Source organism: Musca vetustissima, unplaced genomic scaffold (genome assembly GCF_032173495.1).
Source record: "Musca vetustissima isolate MV318-11 ecotype Yass unplaced genomic scaffold, APGP_CSIRO_Mvet_v1 utg85488, whole genome shotgun sequence".
NCBI lineage: Eukaryota > Metazoa > Arthropoda > Insecta > Diptera > Muscidae > Musca > Musca vetustissima.
In genome coordinates this window covers 6,106-32,156 of record NW_026888547.1, presented here as the reverse complement: position 1 = coordinate 32,156, position 26,051 = coordinate 6,106, and the positions used below count along the sequence as shown (strand labels likewise).

Sequence of the window (26,051 nt, the reverse complement as noted above, 5' to 3'; positions counted from 1 at the left end):
TAGGGGTTGCATTAAAAAATACCAAGTATTTGGTATTTGGTACACTACTTCGATTACTACTCGCATGTGGATGCTAACAACATGGCGACACCTTGAACTGATAACTAGGTTCACATTTATAGCCTTTTGATGCTTTATTTTATTGTGTTTTATTTAATTTTCTCGTATAGCACATTTACATACGCACTTTATATGATCTGGATTTACGAAATCCTGAAACTATAGAACCCTATGTCTGAGTAGACGTGTTTTTTTAATCGCAGCTGATCGCTTTCTTTATTTTGCTGTTTACGTTCGTTACAAACTAAACAAATAAAACAAACTTAATTCTGCGAAGATTTTTGCCTGTTAATTATTAAATAAAGTGGTGACATTACTGATTTTTTTTTTAAATTTTGCGTTGGTTGATATTGCCTTGTGTTGAATAAGTTGCTGATTGCTGTTGTTGCTGTTTTCTATTGCCTGCCGACATCTTTTAATAATTTTGTTGCTGTTTGCTACGTTACTGATTTAAATATGCCGGTTTCTAAAGTTATAAAGTGTACAATAGTGGAAGTGATGCAAATGTGGTATAGGTTGGTAATGTGGTATAGTCACTTTTTTTGTAAACTGAAAATTTTAGAATAACTGAAACATGTTCTATAGTTTGCTGTTCTCAAAAAAATTAAATAGCAATGACCTGTTTGATTTATTTAAATCACGTTGAGAATCAGTACCAAAAATAAAATTTTTCATGAAATTGACTTTTTTTCGGTTGAAGTTTAAAAATAATATTTTGTTTTACGGATGTAATTTAATCGTTATTACTAAAGCATTAAAATAATTAGTATGAACTAAAAATAAAATAATATGCGCGATTGCACCACATAATCACCAATTTAGGAAAAAACTAGACATTTCTTCAGTAAACACAAGTGTAGGTAATGTGGTATACCTTGATTCTGCATGAAAAAAGGCCAGCACTAGACAAAATCTCATTACTATGTGAAACATTCGTACTTTACGAGAGTCTACCATGAATCACAAGGATGAAAAACAAAGGCTATGAGTTTTAACAACTTCTCCATACAAAAATTAAATATTGCCATGTATAGAAATTATTATAGAATAAAAATTAAAGTTGCACTCAACGTATCCGTTAAAAATTTTAACAGACATAAATCTCGAGCTAATTCGCATTCATTAAAAACAATAAATTATATAAGATATCAATTGGAAGTGAAAATTATACTATACCACATTAACATCATGTGGTATACCACATTACCTGCACTTTTTTAAAAATCACTTTTTATGGGATTTCAAATATTTTCTCTAATATCTCTTAAATTGTTAGAATAATATTATTTTCAAATTGATACATGGAAAGACAACACATGTAGCATGTTAAGTGCAAAATTTCAATTTAATCGGGTAAAAAATAAAAATTTGGCAATCTGAAAACAAATGGGTATACCACATTTGCATCACCTCCTATATGCAACCAGTCTGTAACCAAAACACAGGCTAGTGTCTTATGCAAAGCTTGCAACAGCTGGATTCATGCCTCTTGTGCGAATATAGAGGAGAAAAATTTATGTGTTTTGAGGACTGTGAAGGCATTTGCTTATATATGTCCTGCTTGTGAGCCCAATCTCAACAACAAAGCCTGTAATGATGATGTTGTTGAAAAGATAAATAGCTTAACAGCCAAATTGGATGATTTTATGTCGAACTATCAAACTGAACAGAATCGACTTACAATGGTTCTCGACGACATAAAAAAGGAAGTCAGTTCATGTGTTGCTGAAATGAGGGCTGATATAAAGAAATGTGGTGACAATGTTCGTCGTATTGAAACAACTACTTCTGCTCGATTTGTGGCTCTCGAAAAAGAAGATAATGTTATGCACAAAAGGATGAATCGTTCTGACATTCTTATAGGAGGGTTGCCAGACGGACTGAATGATCTGGAAGCTCCTGTGATTGCTTTGGGCTCTGTTTACAACGTTCCACTCACCAGCATGGATATAAACCACGTATGTTATATTAACCGCAAAAAGCAAATTTTGGTGAAGTTCAATAAGGTGTCAAAACGTGATCTACTAATGAAAGAGTACTTCAAAACTCGCAATCTTAAAGTTTCTGATTTGCTGGGTGACTTAGGAATTGGTTTAACTAGTCGTGTCTATCTGAACGATCATTTCTCTCCTGCGGCAGCGCATCTGAACTTCGTATGCAAGAAACTTCGTCGTTTGAAGGTGATAAACAGATTCAAAATTTTGAATTCCGATGTATTGAAGGCATGGCTTAAGTTTGATGACGGCAGAGAAGTCACATATAACTCAAGTCAGTGTGATGAATTGCTGTGTGATGCTGAAGGCGTAAATATTTGATATTTTTATTTATTTTTTTTTTTTGTGATTTCTTATGAATATTATAATTGCTTTTTATTTTTTGTAACTGAAATTTTTAATTACTGATCTCATTTGAAAATTCGATCAGCTGCCTTAAATATGTGATATTTTGTAATGAATTTTGAAATAATAATGAAAAGGTTTTTAATATTTTATATATATTTGGTTCCCCGCTATATCAATTATTTTTCGTTTAATGTCTCTTAGTGCAAATTGTGGACCAGCGATTAGCAACAACGTGTACATAAATTCGATACTTGGCTCATGTCATGATAATTTTAACATTGCGCATTTAAACTGCCGAAGTTTAAGGCCATCCAACAGCTCAATTAAATTTTGTGAGTTGAGATCGATTTTATTTGGTTCTTCCTTACATGTTCTTGCACTTTCTGAGACGTGGTTTAAGTCTGATATCTCTAATAGAATGGTTGATATTCCTGGATATAGACTAGTAAGGAATGATCGCATTAATGCTCGAGGTGGAGGTGTTGCTATATATATTTTGAGTGGTGTGAGGTTTAAAATTGTATTCAAATCATCTGTCTTAGGCAAATGTGAGTCCCTTTTTGTTGAGCTCTTAGCTGGTGATTCTAAGGTTTTGTTTGGTGTTGTATATCTGCCCCCACCTGGTGATTTCACTTTTTTCGAGGATCATCATGCTGATCTTTTTGAAAGATATTCCAACATAGTGGTAGTTGGTGATTTTAATTGTAATTTGTTTGATCCACACAGAGCTGCATGTGTTCGTAGTGCTTGTTTTCGTTTAAATCTGTCTATCATACACAATTCTAGGCCTACTCACTTTGATGTGTCTCATGGTTCAACATCTTTGATAGATTTTGTCTTAGTTAGTGATAGCTCTATGGTTTTTCTATCTGATCAAGCTATATGTCCCTCAGTTTCTGATCATTCTCTCATATTTGCATCGCTTACATTTGCTGTTGAAAACGTGTTTGAATTTATTGAATATCGGGACTACTTGAATATTGATTGGAATGGGTTATGTTCGTATTTGTCTACCTTTGATCTTGATTTTCGCAATATTGTCGACATTGATGTCAAGTGTTCTGTGTTAACATCCCTTGTTGTAGAGTTATTCGGATTTGTTCCTTTAGTTCGAAAAAGGATTCATTATGGTGATAATTGGATTAAATCCAATTCCATTAAACTTGCTTGTTCCCTACGTGATATTGCTTTTTGTTCATATCAGTCCGATAAGTGCTATGAAAAGTGGAATGTCTTTTGTAAGTACCGTAATAAAGCGAAGTCTGTTATACGACGTGAACGTAGGAGGTTTTACTCCAAAAAATTCAATGCTATGGGATCAACAGCTCTTTGGCGATTTCTTAGAGTATCAGGATGTTTAGGTAGAGATGATCATACCTTGCATATTGATGTTAATGCAGTTAATTCGTCTTTTGTTACAAATGAATCTGAAGTTGATAATTCTGATTTTCCTGAATTTGATGACATTGACTCTGGTTTTTCTTTTAGTTGTGTAGATGTTGATGATATTATTATGGCTCTGGGTAAAATTAAATCTAAAGCAGTTGGTGTAGACGGAATACCATTGGAATTCTTAAAACTTGTTTTTCCTTACATTTCTAGTTATTTGTTGGACTTAATTAACTGCATTCTAACATCTTCTATGTTTCCTGTGTTGTGGAAGAAAGCTCGTGTTGTCCCTATACCAAAAGGCAATGTTGTACATAGCTATGATGATCTTAGACCGATATCAATTCTCCCTGTGTTGTCCAAAGTGTGTGAGTACATTATGAAAAATCAAATACTGACACATGTTAACAGATATTTATATAATGGTCAGTTTGCATTCCGTAGGAATCACAGTACTACAGGGTTGTTGCTCTATATGACGGATATGATTAGACATAACGCAAATCTTAATAAGAATACGGTAGTTGTTTCTTTAGATCTCACTAAAGCATTTAATTCAATTTCTCACCAAATGTTGATGAATAAACTTAAGAATGAATTCAATTTTTCTGGTACTGCTTGCAAACTTGTTAGATCTTACTTATGTGGTAGATCGCAATTTGTTTTTTATAATGGAGAATCTTCAATGTTACTCCCGCTTCAGTGTGGTGTTCCGCAGGGATCTGTTTTGGGTCCGTTATTGTTTGTACTTTATGTTAACAGTATTGCTGAGTGTTTTTCTGACGTTAACTGTACACCCCTAATATATGCAGATGATGTGTTTTTAGTCTTTTGTGATGAGAGTGAATATGCTACAGATTTTGAAGAGGAAATAAATATTTGTCTTATACGTTTTAGGCAATGGTGTATCGATAATTGTCTCTTAATTAACCCTTCTAAGACCAAGGCCATTATGTTCGGTAGTCAAGCAGATGATATTAATATTTTTTTAGCCCAGAATCGAATCAGTTTCGTAAGCTGTCATAAAATTCTGGGTATATTTTTGGATGATAAACTTTCATTTGAGTCACATGTTGACTGGATTAAACGCAAAGTTTGCTGTACTATTCGAAGACTTTACTCTTCTAACTTGTTTCTTCCGGCATGGGTGAAAAAAAGGTTAGCATTTGCGTTGCTGATGCCCCATGTTAGTTATGGTTTAGAAGTGGTTTCTGGCACTATTGATCGAATTTTTGTGAAGTTAAGACGTATAGTAAACTGTATTGCTCGTTTTGTGTACGGATTAAAACGACGTGAACATATATCTGGTTATGTTGAAACATTATTGGGAGTTGATTTTGAGCATTTTCTTTCTAGTAAGTTGCTATTCACTTTCTATAAGATAATCAAGCATGGTGTACCTCTATCCTTAGCAAATATGTTTGGCTTTATATCTTCGTCGCGAAGTACACAAATTTATATACCTAGGATATTTTACTCTTCTTTTGAGAAATCATTTTTAATACGTGTTGCAAGGATATGGAATTATTTACCTGTGGATCTGAGACTCTTTTCACACTCCAATAATTCTTTCAGAGTGAAACTAATGAACCACTTTAAACTTCAGCGGTGATTATTCAATGATGAATATTTTCATCATTCATAATTTTTTCTTCTTTTGAATCAGATAATATTCAATATATATTCTAAGTCTGTCTTGCTTCTTTAATAAAATCTTGTTTATATTTGTTGCTATCGTGGTCAGTACTTGCATCTATTTAGCTGAGTATTTTTTTTTTTTTTTTGTTATGGCTGGGGAGCCAATTATATTATAACATATTATATGTAATTAGTTTATATTTATATAGTTGTTTATTTATAAGTTCTACTTGGAATGTTATGATTGTTAATACTATTTATTGGCCTTGAAGGCTTTAGTATTATGGAATGAATTGAATAAATAAAAATAAAAAAAAAATAAATTACGTTGTTTACACGAGGTTTGAGATCATTTTAAATGACTGTCAGCTGGTATTTGTTTACATATATACACATATACTCTCATACATGTTTACAAAAAGAAAAAAATTGTTACCACGAATTTTATAATAAAAAATTCGATTTTATCCCAATTTTTTTATTGGAATTTGATATTTTTGTTTTTTTTTTAAGAAAAATGCCTCTAATAATATGAATTCAACTATATAATGTATAATTTGTAATGGTAATAATTTATATTAGTCAGAAAAGTTGTTATAAGTATAATAAGTTGTGAATATACCAAAAACTTTGATACTTAATTTTAACATTTTTCGAAAATTGAGATATACGTTTTTACTGGGTTAACCTACTTCATAATAATTTATTTGACATATATGCAGTGGAGATGACAATTTAAACCCACTATGTTAACGCAATTCAGTATAATAGTACGTTTACGTTTAACAGGATTTCGTTGACCCAGTGGGTTTCAATTGTCAATTCCTTTGCATATATGTCAAATAAATCCTTATAAAGTAGGTTAACATGGTAAAAAGTTCTAGTGTACAAGGAGTTTAATGGTCTTAAGATATAAATATTTCTATTATATGTAAATGTGAATTAACCCGGTAAAGTGTTCCAATTTAAATGTTATTTAACATTTTTTACATATAATTGTACCATGATGTAATAATAATGTGATGTATCAAAAAAAAAAAACCTTTGCTTTTGTCTCGATTATCTGTCAAATTTTTCCATATAATATTTCAAATGGTTGGCAACACTGCACATCGAATTCAAGTAGAAATTACCCACTTTGACAGTTAATCAAGACATCAGCTGCGCTAAATGGACTACCTTTTCATTGTGCCATGAATTGTACCAACAGCTGCGCTGATGCGGCTACTTGGCTACTTTATTAAATTTGCCTTTGTCGCTCTTATATCCGAATTGAACGCCGTCATTATTTTCCAATCGACTCCAAACTTTGAGTTTCATTGAAAACGCGTCATCCCGCTTGTTTGAAATAACTGAACTGATGTATGGAAAAAATATTTGGTAATTCGGAAAAATATATATTTGATAAAAGGTTATTAGCTGCCAAAACACATCCACGATGAAGTCGTCGTAAGTTTCCAATATTTTATATGTCACACTATATGAATTAACGTATGTATTTTTCCATTTTCTATAGTGCAAGGACACCTATGCGTGCAGTGAGGACTCCTCATCAGCAAAGAGAACTGAGAGTACGTACCCAGACCTCGACTGAATCGAATGGAAGTGAAAATATACCACCACGACCCAAGGATCCAGTTAGTGTGTTTTGCCGAGTACGTCCATTGCCATCAGAAGGAGATCTTTCGTGTATTACGGTAAAGAATTCCACAACAATCGTTTTGACACCACCGGAACAGGCATTGGGCAACAAACATTGTGTACTCAAGGAAACGCAGTGCACTTTCAAGCATGTGTTCGAAGCGAAAGCCACACAACAGGAAGTGTTCACCAAAGTGGCACAACCTTTGGTTGAGAACTTGATACGAGGTCGTAACAGTTTATTGTTCACTTACGGTGTAACTGGCAGTGGGAAAACATTCACAATGACTGGTGATGTGCGACATCGTGGTATAATGCCGCGCTGTTTGGATGTTCTGTTTCGCACAATATCTGATTTTCAAACAAAGAAATATGTTTTCAAACCGGATCGCTTGAATGGATTTGAAATATTGTCCGAAGCAGATGCTCTACTCGAACGGCAACAGGAAATGAATCAGCGTTTCGCCGGTGGCCGGGGCCCTCTTAAACGCAAGGATTCCGATCCCGAACTGGCCTCACAAGCGTCATGTGAAATGCCGCCTTTGCAAGGTATCGATGAGGATAATATGTATGCAGTTTTCATAACATACATTGAAGTATACAACAATAGTGTATATGATTTATTGGAAGATGGTGGCATTCAGAAGTAAGTAGTCTAATAAGTGACAGATTTATTTGTGTAATTAAAAAAAAACAAAATTTGTTTGCAATTTTTTCAGATCTTTGCAAAGCAAAATTATTCGCGAAGATGCCAATCACAACATGTATGTTCATGGTGTAACTGAAGTCGAAATCAAATCTGTCGAAGAGGCCATTGAATACTTTCAGATTGGTCAGAAGCGTAAACGTATGGGTCACACTGTGCTTAATGCAGAATCTAGTCGCAGTCATTCGGTGTTCAATATACGCCTTGTTCAAGCTCCCACCGATTGCCAGGGTGAAAATATTGTTCAGGACAAGAGAACAATTACCGTCAGTCAATTGTCCCTTGTCGATTTGGCGGGTAGTGAACGTTCGTCGCGTACAAAAAATACTGGTATGCGTTTAAGGGAAGCGGGTAATATTAATAATTCACTAATGACACTTCGTACCTGTTTGGAGTATTTACGCGAAAATCAATTATCATCTGGTAATAATGTACCATCAAAAAAAGTTCCATACCGTGATGCGAAAATTACACATCTATTCAAGAATTACTTTGATGGTGAAGGACAGGTGTCGATGATTGTTTGTGTTAACCCGCGGGCGGAAGATTTTGAAGAAAATACGGTATGTGCCTGTTTATGTTTTTATAAATAAAAACACAAGAACACTTTCATGTAGTGTATGATAAAATAATATTGAAAACATATTTAATTCTTTATTTCCAGCAAGTTATAAAGTTCGCCGAAATGACACAAGAAGTTCAAATAGCCAGAGCAACACCTATGAAAGCTGATTTAGGTTTGACTCCTGGTCGTCGCAAAGCCAACAAACTATTTAAAATTGCTGTCAATAATTTGAACGACATGGGTTATACTGATGCTCAGAAACTGGATGTTGATGTGGGCCTTGTTTATACTCTAGGTCCTAATTTCCCAGAGTATAATTTGGATAGTCCAGAAGCTGAAGATACCGTTGAAATGCTAATGCAATATTTAGTGCAAAGAATTGAGAAACGAAAATTGCTATGCGAAGATTTAGACACGAGATGTAAGTAAATAGTTTAATAATCTAATCCGTATACATATTATGATCATTTTTTATTTTACTCAATAGTGGATAATTTCCGTTCACTTTTAATGCAAAGAGAAAAGGAAAATCTATCACTTCGAACCGAATTGGCATCATTAAAGGCCGTTTATAAACAGGAACGTGATCGCAGCTTAGCATTGGAAAATAGAATTCGGGTCCATGAAAGTTCCATCGATGTGCTCAATAATAAATTGGGTAATCGCGAAAGGCAAATCGATGATCTTACACGGAAATTACGAGAGCAACAGAATCTTCTCAATAAGAAAGAACAAGAAAAAGAGCACCAAAAGAAGAAATTCGATTCCAAACTGGCAGTTGAAGTCAATAAACGTGATCAATTGCATGAACTCAAACATGCTAAATTGCAAAATAAAATACGTGTTAAAGATGAGAAATTAAAACTTTTATCGAATATTATAACTTCAGATGATTTGGCCATGGCCAAGTTGCCGCGTTCAAGAAGCATAGATAATCTTACCGAGGACAAAGATTCTCAGCAACAAGCGCCGCAACATCATGTTGTGACAAGTTCTATAAGAACGGGAACAGCTACAGCAACACCAAGGACGGATGTATATGGTGCTGCAAGAGTGCCCAGAGTGAGTATAGATAACAGAATTTTTATAGAACTCTTAATTTATCACCGAAAGTCAATTTAAATTGAAACTTTTTAAAAAAATATGTTTGTTTTATAGGGCATGGCTGCTGCCAACAGACGCCATCGTCGTTCACGTTCAGCTGGAGAAAAATGGATCGAACATCGTGCTCAAAATCCAGTCCCATTAGGTACTGTCCTACAACCTTATCTTAAGAATCGCAAATCAATTACGAAACTCACGGATATGAAGGATTTGACAGGACACAATGCCAATAAGTATATGCTGGTATCGCAAGAGGCTGACACCGATGGCGATGTTGAGACGAAACTCTTCAAGGGTAATATAGTACCCACATGTGGCGGTGGTGCCCAAGTTATATTCGACGATGTGGAGTGCTTAAAACAAAAATCACCAGTACCATCACCAAATCGTAAGAGGCCTATAAGTGCTGATAATGGTGGAATTCTCAGTAATATTGGCACAACAGTTTCCGCCCTTTCAGCTGTGACAAGTTTAAATTCGGCCAACGAAATTGCGTCAAGATGTAATGTGGGCATTGAAGGACACACAGTTAAACGTACCAAGGTATAAATATTGAAGGAATGACAAAAACAACAAAGGACATCACACTACCGTGTACAATAGACAATTACATAAATCCTTCTCAATTAATTCACAAGAATTTACAGTTTTGAATTGGACTACTCTTCATCATAATAAACTATACATCTCTTTTATTTAATACTATTATCGTATTGAGTTTGTTAACGATTTATTTTATTGAACTACTTTTCCCTCCCATCAAGCAGTATTGCCCCAATAACAATTTCGTACTTATGTATATGAATTAAACAAATATATGTTCTACTTGAATTTATTTTTTATCAACAATTAGCCGAGTAGCATTGAAGTATTGACTATATACATATATTTTGCAAATATTTTTAGTATTTGGAATTAACGTTTTTTTTTTGAATAATAAAATAAAGCCAAAAAAAAGAGAATTGGTAAAGGTATAACCCAGAAATAAATTTTGTGTTTTTATATTTGTTGTTAAAATATGGGGCTTTGCGATTTAATAAAGTTTGAGACGTCAGTACCAACCTTAACGTATGTGTGCCAAACAATTCCTAGTGTTTTTTTAAGGAAGAAAGGTTGTACTGCCAATGAACTGTAATTTAGCTTCAATTGCAATATCATATTAAAAATGCAGACACTTCAGTTTGAAAGTGCAGCAGGGATCTTCGGAATACATACCATAATAAGAGGTAAGACCTTTAAATATAAAATAATAAGTTCCATTGGTATTTTGAGTCTAGTTGCGTAGGCGGTTTCCAAGAGTCCTTGTTTGCACTATTAAGCCAACGAAAAGAAAACACAAGTTGAAAATGTTTTTTTAAAGTAATAGAGATATATGTGTATTTGTATTTTAATGTAGGCTTTATTTTGTATTAATATTATGCAATGTATTATTAAAATATATAGATTAGTTACTAATAAATCAGTCTATAATTAAAATATTTGTAGTATGTATTTATATATCATTTTTTTAACTTATATATTTATTCAAATCAAATGGGTAATTTTTTCTGTTTCAAATGTGTAGTGAACTAAATTTATTAATTTTTTTGATATTTTATTTGCAGAGAAAATTAATAACAAGAGAATAAAAGACTTATATAAGCCTTTATATGATGATAAAGCAATTTTTCTTTAATCGCATGGAAACAAAAAATTCAAAGGGAAAAGTGGTTGGTTATCGGAGATATTTAGGTTTGTACGTTTATACGTGTGTATTTTTTTCTGTTTGTTTTATTGCGATAAGCTTTATTGATTATGTTCTCTTGTTTTGTATGAATTTATGAATTAACTGAAAGCTATTTCCTTTAAATGGTTTTGTTTGCATAACATCACTTACACATATCCTTATAGAGTTGTATATATATGAATATGTATGTGTGTGTTTGCTCATTTGTAGAAGTTGCATTTTCATTGAAATGAAATTTAATTATTATACTTATACTACTAATTAATTCTCTGTTTATATGTATATATTTGTTGTTATGTGTGTACAATATACTATATTGTTATTTTTTATGTTACAGGCAATAATTTGGGCTTTATTTATGTTTTTATTTGTTTGTTGTAAACACATTGGACGCCTTTTCGAGCAAGTCTATACAATTTTCAAATGAAACTTGATTTCTAATGAAATAAAAAAACTTCTCAAAACAAGAAATTAATTTAATTTTGTTATCATTTTCAAGCAATTACATTTGAAAACTGTGTTATTGATTAGCTGAGAGTTTTGAGTAGAATTTTAAAGATACCTGGGAAAATTAATAGAAAAAAGTATGATACTTATAGTAAATAGTACTATTATTCTGTTAATTTAAACTAATATGAACGATGACGACGTCGACAACGAATTCAAACAAAAATTATTTGAAAATAACAAAAACAAATTCTTCTATAGGTTAACATGTTTTGTTTTGGACATTTGGAAGCTTAATCGATTTTATATAGATTATAAAATTAGAAAACACAAGGGAAAATATGCAAAAAAAATCATTTAATTCATTTCATTAAAGAAACGAAAAATATTCCAATTATAAACGTAACAGAGACACAGAAAAAGGAAATAAAAATAAATGTCATAAATGAGAAATATTTTTTCCGCTATTCCTCTTTTTTAATTATTTCATTAAGATTTAATATTATTAATTAATAAACATAAAGCTACACGATCGCTGTTAATGCTTAAACATATTGTAGTTTTTTTTTTCTAACAAAAAATTATAAAAATATCAGTTCTGTTGTAAGCAAAAACATATTATTTTCAAGTGGGTTCTTCTTCTTCGGTAAGAAAACAAAAGCAATACAAGACAAATAAAAAATCTTTTGTTCAAATTCAACTAAGAAAGGCAACAAAGTATATAACAAAAATTCAATTCAATAGTTCTACACTCAAGTTTTTATACATTCTAAAAGAAGATCGATCTATCTGCCACAAACACACATTTCTATATATATTGCAAATTACAAATAAACACATGGCATGTTTATTATTCACATTTCTGCTGCTCTCAATTATTTGTTGTTGCAAATGGCTGCCTTTTTAGTGTTGTTGTCGATTAGAGATATTTTGAAGCTTATAAAGCTTTTGTTTAGATTTTTGTAGATAATTATTTTTTACATTACACTTTTAAAAAAAGTTTGTTTTTGTTACAGTATTGCTGCTGTAGGCATAAAACAAAATTGGCGTCTTTTCTTTAATATTATTTGTAGATTAAATCGCTGTTTAATATCCCCTTCACCACAATCATTTAGTACGGCATGTGCGTGATGATGATGATTATGGTGATAAAGTTTACTATTTGCATTGATTTTATATCCTATGAGCATTTGACACACGCTCCTTCCACATCAAAGTCAAGAACCATTAACTTAGTCTCTTCCGTTCCATTGCGTGAACCAACAGCACATATCAGTTTCGTGTCATTCGCTCTAAAAATAAAATAATGTGAAACAAACAACAATATGTGTTATGAAAGATATTACAATTGGAAACATGCATCAAAGTAGTACTGAAATATTTACCTTATACGCCACACAACGCCTCCCGAACCGCCAGAATCCAGGGACACAAGGTTGCGTATAAATTCTCCAGTCTTTACATCCCACAGTTTAACGGTGCCATCATCTGAACTGGTAACCACAAAACGGGAATTAAATTGCAAACATGTTACAGCTGATTGATGTTTATTTGGACCTGGATAATAGTAATTTCAAAACATAAGTAATTATAATGAAAATAATTTAAAAAATATTAAACGGCTAAATAGATTCTTAATTTAAATAAAAAACATGGAATATTCATAAAGTAGCCAGTAAGCCAATGCGGTATAGACAGCCTGACCGACACTGTGATACCACACACACGTGGATATCTCGTGGATATATCTGTATTTTTCCTGACGAGAAATATGAAACAACAAATAAGATACGGTAAATGGCAGAGTGTCGCAACAGGATGTCTCCGTGTGACCCTTCTTGAACGTCAACACAAGATGTAGTCGAGGCAATATCAGCTTGGATGTGTAGCCATCCCAACCATCACCTTATGGTGGTGAGTACACCTACATGCATAGCTGCAAGTCTTGATGATCTGTAGAGAGTCCAGAGTTACAAAAGGGAGCCTACAGATCAACCAACTTTCAAGCAGCATTGAATTGTATTCACACTGATGCAGTTGAGGAAGCTATTCAAGAATACATAGTGCATGCAGCCCTCGGAGAACACCCACCTACGATGGCAGCAGAAGTCACCTCTGCCCATTATCTAAAAGCAATACGGCTGCTACAACAACATACCAGAGTTGTCTTGGCACAACTGAGATCTGTATCCGCCTCAATTCATATTGGACACGAATCGATGGTACGGTCATCTAACCCCACTCATCATCTAACCCCATCTTCACTTTGGACACAAGGAGTTAGAAGCAGAACCAGAGTAAAGACATAATAAACAGCAGTATAAGCTGCTGTAACAACAACATCCACTGGACAATATTTTTCTGTACAATAAGCGGGAGGAAAATTAGGATGATACATTTGTAGACACTCCTGCACATTTTTTAATATATCTTTCACAATGAATATCATTGTAAATGTCAATAGATTTTACAATCATGGACCATTTTTCAATCGAAATTAATTAAAATATTTCTTGTAAGGATAAATAAACAGTTTTTTTTTATTAAACACTTACCCGATAATGTTTGTAGACATTGGCCGGTGGTAATATCCCAAACTTTAACTGTTGAATCAGCATTGCCGGAAACTAAAATATTTTCTCGTAACTCCATGCCCGAGGTTAAACTTTGATGGCCCATCAGAGTGTGTTTACAATTGCCCGTTTCAACATCCCACACACGTATTGACGTATCCAACGAACCACTCACCACATGAACACCATCAAACTGTTTGATGTAAACAAAAGTCAATAAATATTTCTCCCTACTCAATGCAAAGCACTACTCACCTGTAATGAATACACACGATTTGTGTGACCCTGCAGTGTATGTAGACATTCTGATCTTTCTGGATGCCAAATTTTAACCATATAATCATAGGCACCCGAAACAATTAATTTTCCATCGTATTGCACACAACGAACGGCTGCCAGATGACCGACTAATACTCGCAAACAAGATCCCTGTTCAATGTCCCAAACACGTAGAGTTGCATCTCGAGAACCGCTAACAACTCTGTAGTAACAATATCATAGATTTAAAAATCGAATCTAAATAAATATCGACAATAATATGGGGACTCACTTGTTGCCATGCAAGTGCATACAGCGTACTGTCGATGTATGGCCCAATAACGTGTGCACACAATGACCCGTTTCCATGTCCCACACCCTAAGTGTGCGATCTGTACTACCTGAGATAATAATATTGCCTGACATTTGTGATGACCACACGCCTCCAGTATGTCCTACTAAAGTACGCAAACACTAAAAAAGAAAGCAATTCATTCAATCAAAAATGTCCATTTTGTAACTCTTTGCCCTCTACTTACCCTGCCAGTAACAGCTGACCACACTTTTAGTGTATTGTCATCTGATCCCGACACAATACGATTTCCAGAAAACTGTAGGCATGTTATGACATGTTCGTCGTGACCCTTTAGCACTTTGGGCTGTCTAATGGGTCTGGAACGCCAATTCATTTCTATTATGTGTTGACGCATGTAGGCAGCCTTCCATGGAGACGCTATTGGTGGCATATTTCCAGCTCGACCACGTTTAGGCCGATCAGTGCGAGGTTCGGTTAGAATTTGACTTTGGCGACATTTTTCCTTCCACAGTAAATTGTCGTCACATAAGAATCGCCAGCTGCGGCATGTTTGGGCAGCCCTCAGCAGGTCTTGCGGATCCAAATATGATAGGACTTGTAGAGCTAATTCTCGAGGTAGCAGTGAAATGAAGTCTCGCTGAAACTGTGGTTCGATAACCTTCATCATATGGCGAACTTGAGTGGGCTCACAATGTTCTATTAGGCAGTCAACAGCCAAAAGACGTTCCGCATGAGACCATCGTTGAAATTGTTGAAGCCATTGCTGCAATTCCGGTGGCGGGTTGTCTCGTGTTGGTATCAATGAGCGGGGCGTGCGTCTTCCCATGGGAGACCCATTGACTGAAGTGTGAACTAAAGCTGAAGATGGGGTCGATGCAAGAACTTTAGTGCTTGTGGCATTATTATTCGACTGTGAGGATCTAGGCGTTGATGCAAAATCATATGCAATTCGTTTTCGACTATTACTTTCCAATACGGAACCAATATTACCGCTACCACCACTGCCCGATATCGTTGTTGAATTGTAATCATGATCCATGAGACGGCTGTCATGGTATTTGCGCTTACGGTTGACCAGACACTCAGGCGATGCAGCCGCCCCATCCTCAGATATGGATAGATTTTGCAGAATATTGTATGACAGATCACCCCCACCATCCTTGGCATTGCTGCCGTAAACTTGTGATGCGTCAAATTCGTCGACTCCGTCATTCAAGTCGCTCATACTTCCGCCATGGCTGCTGCCATCATCCAGGGAGCTTTGATGGCATGTGCAAATTTCTTCGACATCGGAATTATTATCCTCACAATCGTTCCAAGCTGAGTTCTGATGATTGAATGAGAAGTTGCTTTCCACATTATGGTTATCGTTGAGCATACGCAAACCGTTCATAATATTCTGTGAAATTTCTGCGCGACGGCTGCCATTGTTGCGACTGGAACTAGGGCCAGCGTTGTTGCTTCCTACGGCCGCTGCTCCCAGGCATATATCATTCGCCACTACGGATGAGGTGGCGTCACTGTTACTGCGGTTTCGCGATAAATATCTTTCGTTAGTTTGAGCGCTGGCATTGACCTGTCTATGACTTCTAGGTGGCGGGGCGTACTGACATCTTGCTGACGATGTAGAAGGCTGGACATCATCGTCCTGCTGATCGTTTGTGGATGAGTTACTGCTATGATTAGAATGATTTACAAGAGGTTGAATAGCGGTGGTACGACTACAACCGTTTTCAAAGACGCGAACTACAACAGAGGACACATTGCCTTTTGTTGCGGACGTGGATGTTGAGGGTCCGGAAAATTCATCGTGAGATTTATCCTGACGTAAATGGTGTGATTGTTTATTGACCACTGATGAACTGGTTGATGAAGGTCTGGATATAAGACTGTCATTAGAATTTGAATTGGAATATATTTCTGAAGAACCCATAGCTGACGCGCCTGGCTCGACTATCACTGATGATGTGATTGTGGCCGTCTTGGCAGATGCGGATGATGATGATGATGCTGTTGCAGAGGTGGATGATGGCATAGCGGAGGACGTTGAGGAGGGAGATATTGATTTGTGTTGTTTTTGTTCATTATTGATGCTGGCATTGTGTGATGTCTTTACTAGGTCTGTCTGTTGGTGCTGTTGTTCGGTGTGATGACTTAGAGTGTTGCTCAAATTCATTTTGGCAGTTGATTTGGTTAGGCGTACTATTAATTTTCGACTACTTGTAGGTGTGGCGGATAAATCTTTGTAGGTACATTTGCTATCGGATGAAAATCCTCTGGAATTGCTGCTTGTGGATGGATGTGGATTCCCATCGCTGCCAGCTGAGTTGTGCGACGATAAATTGTCTTTCATCATAAACCTTGATTTCACCATACCCAGATGCAGGACATCATCTTTGCTGAATGAACTTGTTTTCAGTATAATACCTCCTGTTAATCGTTGTTCATGCTCGAAGTCTCGACGTTCTATTAAATCCATGGATTCTATATCGGACAACGAAGACATACCTGTGGATGACGATGTAGCATTCGTGGAAGCACTGCCACCTCTAGATGCAGATGACTTTGAACTACTAGAGGGTTGATCCTGAGAATTTGTACAATTGGTATTCTGATTCAAGTTAATTTTTTTCAATCGTGATGACATGCGTTCATTTTCCGAACATCCACGAGATTCTCTTACATCGAATATAAGTTCTTTAGGTTGGTGATGTTGCAGGTTTTTGTTACTTGTGGCTGATGATGACGACGGTGTTTCCTCGCCCATATCTCCCGCATCTTTGGAGAATTCATCACTTAGTCGTTTTGGAATGACGTTAGTGTCATTTGCAAATTCATTGGCGCCTTTGGCTGTGGCGGACATTTCGTGGTGATGGTGATGATGCATGGGATGATGATTTTGTTGTTCTTCCACTACAGGTGTTTCTAAGAAAATCATGGCGCCATTGGTACTCATAATAACACCATTATTTTTGGCAGTTGTGGAGCTGCGTACCGCAGACGTATTTGAAGACTGATTTGTAATATTCATATTATCTTCATTGTCATCACCTTCTTCTTCATTGTCGTCATCGGCAATAACTCCATTTGTATTATTATTTGCAATGATGCGACTCCTTCTGACTTCTTCATCTTCATCGTCGATATCATCATCATCATCGTCGTCGTCATCATCATCGTTGATTACATAAACTTCTGATGAATTATAGAATGCATTACTGCTTGATGAACCAGTTGATGAATCCGATGAAACTTTTATAATTTGTATGGCATCTGTAGATGAACTGTTGTCATCATTTACGGTGGCTACATGATCCGACGTAACCTCATCGTCATCACCATGTGTCGCAGATGGTGGCAACAAATTCGAAGAAATTATCTCATAAGCTTCCAATACACCTGACGTTGTGGTCTCATCATCAAGGACAACTTGGGCGAAGGCATGCTGTGAATTAGTTTCGAAATCCTCCTCCTGTAGTAGCGACATGGAGCCACGACTTTTTGCTGGCTTATAGCAGTCTACAGCTTTGTCGTCGTTGTAGTTTGAATTGTGCTCGGAAATATCAGTATGACTGTATATTATACTTGTTGATGGTGTTGTTTTTGTTGTACTTATTACTGACTTGACTGATGATCCTGATGTCGATGATGTAGAAGTAATTATAGGGGCTGCTTCTGGTGGTATAGAATCTCTTAAAGTTTTTATTAAATTTAATGCAACGCTTTCAAATGTATCGGTACATTTTTCTTCCATAATATACCTTAAAAAAAGGTTGATTCCAAAATGTTGGTTTCTTGTTTGAAGTTAGCTTGGCGTTTGTGCCCAAAAAATCACTAAAAAGAGAAAATAAAATAATTTAATTTTTTTAATACTTAATTTAACAATTTTAATAAAAAAAATTTTGTCTGGGTTTATACATGCAACTTTTGTAAGGAACTCTGCTGAGTTCTTAGAAGTGACAAGTATAAAAAGTGGCAAGGGGGAAGACATTCAAAAGAGAATCGTAGAGAGCAGCAGCAGAGTTGCTTAAACATATTATTAATGTTTATTTTTGTTTTAACGCATCAACGTAAATATGTAAAGAGAACGTGTGCAAGGCTGCCCAACTTTGGTGACAATATCCAAAGTCAGTAGTGATTTACTATAGACATTTCCAACAGGGAATTTTGAAGAGACTATTTGGCGAGTCTCTTTTGTTAAAAAAATGAGAGAACAAGTCAAATTTAAGGCCCGAACAAGTCAAGGTTGCCCTATCTTCGGCCGGGTATTACATACTTTCTCCTATGGACACATATCAACACTGGTAACGTCGCAGAATAGCCTTTAAATACAATAGTACGGATTCTTGTATAAAATAATTAAAATTTTGGAATCATACTTGATTGATTTTAAATTTCTACACATATGCTTTTTAAAAAGGCATGGGAAATTAAAAGGACTCCAGCTGAACTTTAGAGGTCAATATCTTCAATATAAATATGTATTTTCACAAAAAAGTATATCATTGTAATTAGAACCCCGGGAACTGCTGCTTATGGTAAACATTTCAAAATAATTTAGCGAAATTTACAGTCTCATTTTTATTGTTCGAATTCTGGCATTTTTTCCCAAAACTATTTTCCGCCCAATAGTTTTGATTTCAGTGATTATATAGTCATTTTTAGATTGTAGCTATATTCACTATGTATACTGGTATTCTTTTTCGAATTCATTTTCAAGATGCAATTTCACCGGTATGTTAGAAAAGAAATAATATTTTCATCACTACATCACCTGTACACACAAAGTTCGAAATATATTCCCATGCACTTTTACATTACTGCATGATTTGATCCATTAGGCTGAGGGTGCAAACGAAAAACGTTTCATAATTACCACAAATTAATCAAACAGCATCATTCAATTGAATTAAAGACGACATACACCAACACACACGCATACGAATCATCCAACTTATGTTTTGATGCACTTTAGTAAACCGTTCATAACTACAATATCTATTTAAGGGAGAGTAGTTTTTTTAGTATATCATCGGCGTTTTCATAAACAGAATAACTACATAACAACAACAACAATAATAATAAAAAAGAGTTTTATAAAATACGCGGCGACACAACCGACAAAACGATCTTCATCAAATAAAACCAGCCAGCCTATTAGTACAAATTCACAACAGAAACTGCCAACATTCCGCAATGAAATGAAAAAAATGGCAAAATTCCCATAGTGGAGGAGACTACACAACACAAAAGACAATAAACATACATACAAACATACACATATCCACAATGAAAGCCGGAGAGACGGACAGACAAACCGACTGACAATGCTGCACAGAGGCATACCAGTAACGATGAATCGTATAAATGGAAGATGATAATAATTATGATGCTATTACAAAAACAAAATAAAAGCAGCAACAACAACAACAGCATGGGCAACATTCACTGCAGAATATCAACCATCCGTCTACCATGCCATCCAATGTGTCTCAACAGTATGAGAGAGCGCAGCAACCAAAAGATGACAGGCAGGAAGAATACAGCAATAATGTTCGCCTCCATATTTTCTTCTTCGTTTCTTCTCAATGTGAGCAAGAACACAACAACAACGAATAATGGACATAGTACCCAGCTTAGATCACAACTGTCGACTAAGAAACAACAACAAAAGAAGACTACGTCTTCGACAACGACAATGGCAGTTACTATTCTCACGTAAAGCATGGTGGTGGTAGTAGTAAAATAAGAAGATACGATAAAACAACAACAAAAAGAAAAACAGCAAAACAAAGCGATGGGAAAATACAAATACTATCATAAAGCCCATTCACATAAATCGACACACACATACACACATCATCGTAGTCACACAAACTACTAATCGTGAAGGAAAATAATACAACAGAATGCATGTAAAATGACAAACATTTGTTTGGTCCTTTTACATGCTGCTGCTGCAGCAAAGTTATTCAAAAAACCCGCTCACTATCTTATGCGGCGAGGCCCATCCATGATCAAGGCATCAATACCAGTAGCAAGCAATAATACGGGGAAGGACTAGGAGGTGATTTGTTTTAACATCTTGGTAAAGACAAAAAAGGGAGTAGGGTCACAGTGGACATATATATATATATATAGTTAAGTTCAAGTGAATCTCTCGAGCTGAAGATAGTTTACGTAGAGGGGTAGGATAATGTCTTTAGATACGGAGAATTTTTAGAGACTTATCTGCAGACGGGCTGGAAGTCTTGGAAAAAATCTTTGTAGACGGGTTTGTAGAGGAGTTGAAGGGAATCTTTATAGAGGAACTTGAGGGTGTCTTTATAGACAGTTTAAATCGTTTGTATGTCTGGGTTTTTGCAAATTGGTACTAGAACGGCACGAAAAGTACTAAATACGGTACCATTTTTAATTGGCGAACCGGTGGAGCTTGAACTCTGAAATTTGGATTGAGGGTTATTCATGGAGTGTAGGATAGATGTAACCAACGGGTTTTTGCACATTCGAACTACAGGTGTACTCATGTATACGCAATTATTAAACTGTACTAAATTTGGCACAATTTGAATTTAGAGAAATGGATGTAGCCGGAATCCTGAAATTTGAAATTAACAATGTCGTCGGAGTGTAGCGAAATGTAGGTAATTTTAAAAATGTGTACTTATGTTTACGAAAAGTACTAAATTGTGCATTATTTGGTACAATTTGGATTTTTGTTGAATCGATAGAGTTGAGATTCTGAAATTTGGAGTTAGGATCAATGTTGAAAAGTAGGATGGGGATATGTAGGAAGTTTTGGAAATTTATACCAATGTATACTAAATGGTACCAAATGTGGATTTGGGTGAACCGATAGGGCTGGAATCTTGTAGGAAATTTGTACTAATGTGTACTAAATTTGTACAATTTAAATTTTGGGTGAACGAATAGAGCTGGCATCTTGAAATTTTGGGATCATTGTTGGGGTGTAGGGTGGGGATATGTCGGAAGTTTTGGAAAATCGTACTAATGTGTATGGATTTGTGAACCCATACTGCTGGAAAACTGAAATTTGGAAATAAGGTTACTGTTGGAGTGTAGGATTGGGGTATGGATATTGTTTTGGAAATTCATACTATATTGTACTAAATTTGAATTTTTAGTGAACTGATAGAGCTGGGGGAACTTGGGTCTGTAGGAAGTTTTTAGAAATTTCTACTGAATGGTACCAAATATGGATTTGGAATCTTGACATTTGAAGTTAGGATCACTGTAGGAGTGTAGGATTGGACTATATAAGAAATGTTGGAAATTCATACTAATGTGTTCTAAATGGTACTAAATTTGGGCTAGAATTTAGAAATTGGGAAATAAGGTTTCTATTGAATTTATATTAATGTGTTCTAAATGGTATTCAATTTGGTAAAATTGGTGGAGCCTATAGGGCTCGAATCCTGGAATTTGGAATTAGTTTTGGAAATAAGTACCACACAAGAGTACAAAATTGTATTTAATTGTAATCAATCATAAAGAATATACTAAGCATAAAAGGTCATTTATCGATTAGGTCTGACAATTCACACACATATAAATCGTTATATCCAGAATCTACCGCATATGCTTTATGAAGTTGTACAAATGGAATGACTTCACCTTATGCTGGAGGTTATAAAAAGGCCCTTGGTAGAGGCCATATGTGCCAAGTGACTTCCCACGGAGCATATAATATCAACAGTAAAGAATACACATTGAGTATTGTTGTAAACTTCTTGCCTGCTGCAGTCAGCTCAACACACATACATACACACACACACAAAGAATAGAAATCTCTTAAGTGCAAAAACGAAATGGCACAGCACACAAATAAATATATACGATAAACAAAACAACAACAGCAGCAGTAACGAAATAAACAAGTGAAGCAAGGAAGAAAAAAAAACTGCAGCGTCTGAGGCTGAGATTTCAACAAAAACCAAAAAAAGAAGGTATAACAACAACAAGAAAGGAATGTTGTTGTTCCAAAGGCCAACGATTTTGGTTGAGTAAAAGAACAACACTAGCACCACTACCACACCACCACACACCAACCATGGCGGCAAAAATGTGTCTGCAACGAATATTTTCCCAAAAAATCACCTTGCAAAATATTTCTTCCAACTTAACACACAATACCTTAGCACACAAGCACCATATAGCAATATGCCGCGCTATTAATGCAGAGGCCAAGCTAGGCGGCAGCATGAATGTGGCCTGTTATAAATGAATGATCCAAGAGTATTTTGTGTGTATGACGATGATGATGATGACTAATACAAATGTTGGTGTTATTTGCTGCGATTACCTACAGTAGTTTTACTGCTAAACCTTTTTGCGTGAGAACCACATAACACCAATCGAACTCGAATTTCGTTTTGTTGTTGTTGGTGTGTTTAATTCACAAATCGATGTATGTAATTGGGAAGAATTGTCCAATAACGTTTTGAGGGGAAGAAAAATTAAAAGGGAAAGGAATAGAAAAATGATATATTAATTACAAAAATAAAATAAATAAGGATTAAAATTTAAGTTCTACATATGTATTACTATTTTTTTAATTACAATCCATAAAAGCCCCATTCTCGAGAAAATATAAAAATCGGTATAGGGTAAGTGCACCAATAGTCGGAACTTGAAGGATTTTCGCATTTTATACGTTTTACTATCCCGAGAGAATTTTTTATTTAGGTTCATATATTTCCAAATTTAGTTTACTCCCCGATGCAATAAAATTTTTTTTAATTAAATTGTTTTAAAGTAGAATAAAGTCATAATTAGGTAAAATAGTGCCTTTGTGCAATAGTCGGCATCTTTTTCCGATTGTCGGCATGTCATGTTCCAATAGTCGGCATATTGTTTTTTAGTTAAACAAAAATTATTCTAAAGTATTCTCCTATATTTTCTTTACAATCACGAGGAAGATCCTTGTGAAAAAAATATAATTTTAATATAGTTACAAGCCTTTTGAAATCGATATGCCCAATATATTTTTTCTTAAGAAACATGAATGTTGACAAACCCCATTGACCAAATGCCAAATTTTGACTTAGATCGATTAAGAGATAGATATACAGAGATAGGTTGCAGTGTTATTGAAGATTATTCAAAGTATTTTTCATATTTAGTTATACATTTTTTTAGTTATTTGAAGTTATATATAACCGATGCCGACTATTTGTACATACCGGAATTAGGTGTGTTTATCCCACAAACGGGACGATTGGTCCATGACTTGACCTATACTTTGTTTACGATAAATTATAATGGGCAGGTGGACACATATGGCTAGAGCTAAAAAAAAATAATCTTTGTTTATACCAGAGCAAAAAAAAATTCTTCCCTACCGAAATTTCCAGTGAGCGGAAATCATAAGGATTATAGAAAAGAAAGACATTAGTTAAATCTCAATATTCAACAACAACAAAAATTGTTTCTTCTCCTTTTAAGTCTTCTAATGAATGGCCAAATATGTTTTTAATAAAAAATTCTTGATTTTCTAACCAAAATCTGGTAGTGAAGGTATTCAATATTTTTTGAAAAAAAAAACAACGTTATTTTACGTTCACCGATGACAGGTGCGACAAACAGTCAATTGCCTACCTACCACCACTCGGCATTCTCGTATTAAATACCAGCCAATGTTTGCCACTCAAATTTTGCAAAAAAATACACAAAAGAAGTCAATACAACAACTAGTGTCTCATCTGCTTGGATTTTTGGACGAATTGAAGGAAGAATGCAATTCTTCGAAAAGAAATACATCACACAGATGCATACATATACAAACACTACAAAATTTTGCAAAAATGAGATTCAATTGAAATCAGCTGTGAAGCATAGCAAATTTGCAATCAATGGGAAATGACGATTTTTTAAAACATGCCTTTTATATAATATCGTAAATTACAAAAATATAAAGAACAAAAACTAAACATATCGTCCTATCCGTCCAAAGCAATATACATGTGGGTATGTGTGCGCCAGAAACGAAAAAGAAAATTCCCACAATGTATTTATGGCCTTTACAGGGCTCATGGTTAACAGCATGCTGTCTTGTACAAAACCAACAAAAGAGAACAAGAAGACGCATCTTCATCACTTTCGCTTAGTAGGATGCCATCAGGGTAAATGTATTAATAACAAATAATAATGTTAAAATCTATGTTTTAATTTACATATTACAAGATTTATCTGTTTTGAATTAATTATTATATATATTTTTATAACAATTTGTTTTTTGTTTTCTTAAGTCAATAGTATTTTTGCTGAGAACAAAATACTTGTGTCTCTATACACAGTTAATTTTTAGAAAACCTATTATACACAGTTTCACATTGTTTCATCGTCCTTGTTTTATTTCCTACAATTTTTTCTCTTATAAAAACTGCAAATTTGCATTTCATACAATAAGCTATCAACACTATACTACTAATTTATCAAATAATACTTTGTGGGATCTGCTCTTTTTTGAATGCAGTTGATGTGCCAATGCACCTTCACATCTGCCGGCGGTCAATGACGTATCTGTTGGTATAAATATATATTTTGAAATTTTCCCAGGCAGTTATTGAACTCATCGTCGTCGTCGGGTTTGCTAATATTTACTTTTGCCAGAATTGGGTTAACAGAGGAGTAATATGAGACTTTTTGAGGGTTGTACAAGTGTTTTAGTCTTTTGTTTGTTCTTCATATCGCACGCATCACACACATTGGTCAGAATTTAAATGCAAAATTAATATGAACGATATACACAAATAAGAGAGAGAGTCATTTGACCATATGATACATACACTGGTGGCCAAAACTAAAGCAACTGAAATTGCAAATTGAATGTCTTGCAATTTTTTTTTAAAAAATAAACTTATAGTAAAATTTTGTTTTTCAGAAAAAATGTGTAATTATTTAGTTTAGGTTTGGGAATGTGCTGCAGCACTCTGAGACCGCAAGATCCATTGTGATCATCCACGAGAAGAAAAGAGATAAGGACAGATCTGTAGGAGAGATAAAGGGAGCTGAGAAGCTAACAGAAAAACATTAAAAAGGTAAGATTGAAATAAGGTCGATGGCTATAGGAATCAGACATAAGATGTGTTACGAGTCAAGGTTGTACTTCCCTAACCACTTTAGGTTTCTAATTATGCTGTAGATTAGAGCAGGTTCGGTTGTTGAGAAAAAGTTAAGACTCGGTAGAAAATGGGCACCAAGTAGTCTGTTCCGCCTGTAAGTCAGAGCTGGGCAGAGACACAGGAGATGCTCAATTGTCTCCGT

At 34.9% G+C, this 26,051-nt stretch overlaps 2 protein-coding genes across 2 annotated transcripts; one reads left to right on the top strand and one right to left on the bottom strand.

Annotated features, from left to right (window-relative positions):
* Positions 1-6,867: 6,867 nt before the first annotated feature.
* On the top strand, positions 6,868-10,001 carry LOC133336386 (kinesin-like protein KIF23). The gene is made up of 6 exons (XM_061544682.1): positions 6,868-6,878; positions 6,946-7,716; positions 7,790-8,339; positions 8,441-8,762; positions 8,829-9,403; positions 9,500-10,001. Exons 1-6 carry the CDS (start codon positions 6,868-6,870, stop codon positions 9,992-9,994), a joined length of 2,724 nt encoding a protein of 907 aa, XP_061400666.1. The 3' UTR covers positions 9,995-10,001.
* Positions 10,002-12,767: 2,766 nt separating this feature from the next.
* LOC133336385 (F-box/WD repeat-containing protein 7) lies at positions 12,768-18,519 on the bottom strand. Its single transcript, XM_061544681.1, has 6 exons — positions 14,989-18,519; positions 14,742-14,923; positions 14,447-14,672; positions 14,174-14,384; positions 13,004-13,175; positions 12,768-12,910 (listed from the first exon to the last, which is right to left on the bottom strand). The coding sequence occupies exons 1-6, from the start codon at positions 18,517-18,519 to the stop codon at positions 12,799-12,801; spliced, it is 4,434 nt and encodes a 1,477-aa protein (XP_061400665.1). The 3' UTR covers positions 12,768-12,798.
* Positions 18,520-26,051: the final 7,532 nt, after the last annotated feature.

Bases quoted from the DNA above. Each gene is read 5' to 3' on its own strand.
- LOC133336385 (XM_061544681.1), bottom strand. From the start codon at position 18,519: ATGGAAGAAAAATGTACCGATACATTTGAAAGCGTTGCATTAAATTTA. The intron at 14,673-14,741 runs GTGAGTCCCCAT...TTGTTACTACAG, and splicing joins ATGCACTTGCATGGCAACAA to AGTTGTTAGCGGTTCTCGAG. The intron at 12,911-13,003 runs GTAAATATTTCA...TTTTATTTTTAG, and splicing joins GGCGTTGTGTGGCGTATAAG to AGCGAATGACACGAAACTGA.
- LOC133336386 (XM_061544682.1), top strand. The intron at 8,340-8,440 runs GTATGTGCCTGT...CTTTATTTCCAG, and splicing joins AAGATTTTGAAGAAAATACG to CAAGTTATAAAGTTCGCCGA. The intron at 9,404-9,499 runs GTGAGTATAGAT...TTTGTTTTATAG, and splicing joins GTGCTGCAAGAGTGCCCAGA to GGCATGGCTGCTGCCAACAG.